The 5,000-nt window shown below is 42.8% G+C and overlaps 1 protein-coding gene across 1 annotated transcript in view; it reads right to left on the bottom strand.

Moving 5' to 3' along the window:
• LOC124024913 (voltage-dependent P/Q-type calcium channel subunit alpha-1A-like) overlaps positions 1–5,000 on the bottom strand; it is a 76,840-nt gene that overhangs the window by 28,314 nt on the left and 43,526 nt on the right. The window contains 1 exon segment of the mRNA XM_046338647.1: positions 1,851–1,919. Within this exon segment, the coding sequence (XP_046194603.1) occupies positions 1,851–1,919 (69 nt within the window).

The following is a 5,000-nucleotide window of genomic DNA, read 5'->3' as shown; positions in this document are numbered from 1 at the left end:
AAACTATAGTTTTGGCAAGTCGGTTAAGACATTTACTTTGTGCATATAGTAGTAGTATACTGGTGGTATAGTAGTAGTATAGTAGTAATATATTAGTAGTATACCGGTGGTATAGTAGTAGTATAGTAGTAATATATTAGTAGTATACTGGTGGTATAGTAGTAGTATAGTAGTAATATATTAGTAGTATACCGGTGGTATAGTAGTAGTATAGTAGTAATATATTAGTAGTATACTGGTGGTATAGTAGTAGTATAGTAGTAATATATTAGTAGTATACTGGTGGTATAGTAGTAGTATATTAGTAGTATACTGGTGGTATAGTAGTAGTATAGTAGTAATATATTAGTAGTATACCGGTGGTATAGTAGTAGTATAGTAGTAATATATTAGTAGTATACTGGTGGTATAGTAGTAATATATTAGTAGTATACCGGTGGTATAGTAGTAGTATAGTAGTAATATATTAGTAGTATACTGGTGGTATAGTAGTAGTATAGTAGTAATATATTAGTAGTATACCGGTGGTATAGTAGTAATATATTAGTGGTATACTGGTGGTATAGTAGTAGTATAGTAGTAATATAGCAGTAGTATACTGGCGGCATATTAGTATTATAGTAGTAATATATTAGTAGTATATTGGTAGTATAGTAGTAGTATAATAGTGATATATTAATAGTATACTGGTGGTATAGTAGTAGTATAGTAGTAATGTAGTAGTAGTATACTGGTGGTATAGTTGACCCAAGTTAAACAATTTAAAGGTAATGCTACCAAATACGAATTGAGTGTATGTAAACTTCTGACCCACCAGGAATGTGATGAAAGGAATAAAAGCTGAACTAAATCATTCTCTCTACTATTATTCTGGCATTTCACATTCTTAAAATAAAGTGGTGATCCTAACTGACCTAAAACTCTCCTTTCTACTAGGATTAAATGTCAGGAAATGTGAAAAACAGAGTTTAAATGTATTTGGCTAAGGTGTATGTAAACTTCAGATTTCAACTGTGTTTCAAGTTCATTGAACTTTAGCCCAGCTTTTTTAGTTAAGTTGGAACAACATTTTTGCCAACTTGTCTCGTTGATTTTTGTCCAACTTTAAATGTCAAGTTTACACTTCTACAAAAAGTTGAGTGAACTCAAAAAACTCTATGGAACTAGATACTAACATATCTTGAGTTGGGCCACCTTGATTTAACATTTTTATTATTTCAATGTTTTATGAATATCGCTAGCAGCAACAGAATAAACACATTTTGATTGACATACCTACAGTAGGAAAATATTAGAATATCTTCTTTCTAATTTCTCAACTCCTAACATTGAGTAAATGACTGGAGTCTCTGACATAGACTTTAAAATAGCCCGTATGATGGGGGTCCCTGGGTCACCAGTTGCCTGATCCCTGTTTTACACTGTAATTGCTAACGTATGATGGGGGTCCCTGGGTCACCAGTTGCCTGATCCCTGTTTTACACTGTAATTGCTAACGTATGATGGGGGTCCCTGGGTCACCAGTTGCCTGGTCCCTGTTTTACACTGTAATTGCTAACGTATGATGGGGGTCCCTGGGTCACCAGTTGCCTGATCCCTGTTTTACACTGTAATTGCTAACGTATGATGGGGGTCCCTGGGTCACCAGTTGCCTGATCCCTGTTTTACACTGTAATTGCTAACGTGTGATGGGGGTCCCTGGGACACCAGTTGCCTGATCCCTGTTTTACACTGTAATTGCTAACGTATGATGGGGGTCCCTGGGTCACCAGTTGCCTGGTCCCTGTTTTACACTGTAAAGCTTCTTCATGGTATTATTATGAAGTTATGAATAATTGTGTAATAAAAACCATTAGCTCCACCGTCTTCCCCCTCCTCTGGATTCAGAAGCTCCTTCTTGTTCTTGGTCTTGACGGTACCTGGAGGATATAGAAAGATAGAATGTTCCAATCTTTCTCTCTCCTTCTGACACACTCATTCTCTCTCTCGGTATCACAAACAAGGTTTCCATCCAACCTTTTTATGGCCTGATGGAAACCGAAACATTCTTCGCCAAACTTTCCAAATGTCGACAAAAGAAAATACGCAAGACGAGGTGGGATCTTTTTGTGTCAGTAAAATGAATTATGCGAGAAGCGGAAACGCTGGGCGCCTTGTAAGAATTCGCAGACTAGTAGGTAAACCACCACTACCCTCCGTATTATTGGCCAACGTCATTGGAAAACAAACTGTACGGTCTACGATTAAGACTCCTACCAACGAGACATTAAAAACTGTCATATCTTATGTTTCACCGAGACTTGGCTGAACAAAGACAAGGATAATATAGAGCTGGCTGGCTTCTCCGTGTTTTGGCAGGACAGAGCAGCTACGTCTGGCAAGACGAGGGGCATTTGCCAATAACTGCTGGTGCGCGATGTCTAATATTAAAGAAGTCTCAAGGTATTGCTCGCCTTAGGTTGAATACCTCATGATAAGCTGTAGACCACACTATCTACCAAGAGATTTCTCATCTATATTATTCATATCCGTCTATTTACCACCATAAACTGATGCAATGCTGTAGTGGAGCGGGGCGAGAGTTCCTTGGTGTCCACATCACCAACAAACTAAAATGGTCCATACACACCAAAGAGGCACGACAACACCTTTCCCCCCTCGGGAGAAAAGACTTGGCATGGGTCTCCAGATCCTCAAAACGTTCTACAACTCCACCAGCGAGAACACCCTGACTGGTTGCATCACCGCCTGGTATGGTAACTGCTCGGCATCTGACCGTAAGGAGCTACAAAGGGTAGTGTGTACGGCCCAGTACATCACTGGGGCCAAGCTTCCTGACATCCAGGACCTCTATACGTTGACTCGGTACCGGAACCCCCTGTGTTACCTTACAAATGACCTTGACTAACCTGTACCCCGCACGTTGACTCGGTACCGGAACCCCCTGTGTTACTTTACAAATGACCTGGACTAACCTGTACCCCCGCACGTTGACTCGGTACCGGAACCCCCTGTGTTACTTTACAAATGACCTGGACTAACCTGTACCCCGCACGTTGACTCGGTACTTGGAACCCCCTGTGTTACTTTACAAATGACCTGGACTAACCTGTACCCCGCACGTTGACTCGGTACCGGAACCCCCTGTGTTACTTTACAAATGACCTGGACTAACCTGTACCCCCTCACGTTGACTCGGTACCGGAACCCCTGTGTTACTTTACAAATGACCTGGACTAACCTGTACCCCGCACGTTGACTCTGTACCGGAACCCCCTGTGTTACTTTACAAATGACCTGGACTAACCTGTACCCCGCACGTTGACTCTGTACCGGAACCCCCTGTGTTACTTTACAAATGACCTGACTAACCTGTACCCCCGCACGTTGACTCGTGTTACTTTACAAATGACCTGGAACCCCCCGCACGTGTGTTACTTTACAAATGACCTGGACTAACCTGTACCCCGCACGTTGACTCGGTACCGGAACCCCTGTGTTACTTTACAAATGACCTGGACTAACCTGTACCCCCGCACGTTGACTCGGTACCGGAACCCCTGTGTTACTTTACAAATGACCTTGACTAACCTGTACCCCCGCACGTTGACTCGATACCGGAACCCCCTGTGTTACTTTACAAATGACCTGGACTAACCTGTACCCCCGCACGTTTACTCGGCACCGGAACCCCCTGTGTTACTTTACAAATGACCTGGACTAACCTGTACCCCCGCACGTTGACTCGGTACCGGAACCCCCTGTGTTACTTTACAAATGACCTGGACTAACCTGTACCCCCGCACGTTGACTCGTTACCGGAACCCCCTGTGTTACTTTGCAAATGACCTGGACTAACCTGTACCCCGCACGTTGACTCGGTACCGGAACCCCCTGTGTTACTTTACAAATGACCTGGACTAACCTGTACCCCCGCACGTTGACTCGTTACCAGAACCCCCTGTGTTACTTTACAAATGACCTGGACTAACCTGTACCCCGCACGTTGACTCGGTACCGGAACCCCCTGTGTTACTTTACAAATGACCTGGACTAACCTGTACCCCCGCACGTTGACTCGGTACCGGAACCCCCTGTGTTAATTTACAAATGACCTGGACTAACCTGTACCCCCGCACGTTGACTCGGTACCGGAACCCCCTGTGTTACTTTACAAATGACCTGGACTAACCTGTACCCCCGCATGTTGACTCGGTACCGGAACCCCCTGTGTTACTTTACAAATGACCTGGACTAACCTGTACCCCCGCACGTTGACTCGGTACCGGAACCCCCTGTGTTACTTTTTGATTGACTCTATTTTTTAATCTTTAGTTTATTTAGTAAATATTTGATGAACTCTATTTCTTCAACTGCATTGTTAAGGGCTTGTAAGTAAACATCTCACAGTAAGGTCTACCTACACCTGTTGTATTTGGTGCATGTGACAATACCAGAGTGGACACACTCACTATATAACACACATTGTTTTGTGAGAAAACCATCTGTACAGTTGGAAATGCGATGGAAACCCATTTAACTTGCAGTTTTTATACAGTAAATGGGAATTTAACCGCAAAAAGATTTGTATGTGGACTACATCATCACGTACAGCCTTTTATATGCAACAAGTCGATGTGACAGAAACATCTCTGGAGGGAAAAAGCACCGGGGAAGGGGGGGCGGGGGGGGTTAAGAAAATCTATCGCCAGTTGGATGGAAATCTAGCTTCTTTCACAAATGGTTCTTTCTCTCAACCAACATGATTCTCTCATACATTTTCTGTCTCTCTCTCAACCAACATGATTCTCTCATACATTTTCTGTCTGTCTCTCAACCAACATGATTCTCTCATACACTTTCTGTCTCTCTCTCAACCAACATGATTCTCTCATACACTTTCTGTCTGTCTCTCAACCAACATGATTCTCTCATACACTTTCTGTCTGTCTCTCAACCAACATGATTCTCTCATACACTTTCTGTCTGTCTCTCTCAAC

The sequence above is a fragment of the Oncorhynchus gorbuscha genome, unplaced genomic scaffold (assembly GCF_021184085.1).
Source record: "Oncorhynchus gorbuscha isolate QuinsamMale2020 ecotype Even-year unplaced genomic scaffold, OgorEven_v1.0 Un_scaffold_2066, whole genome shotgun sequence".
Taxonomy (NCBI): domain Eukaryota; kingdom Metazoa; phylum Chordata; class Actinopteri; order Salmoniformes; family Salmonidae; genus Oncorhynchus; species Oncorhynchus gorbuscha.
Note: the sequence above shows the minus strand (reverse complement) of the source record. Positions and strands in the feature narration are given on the sequence as shown.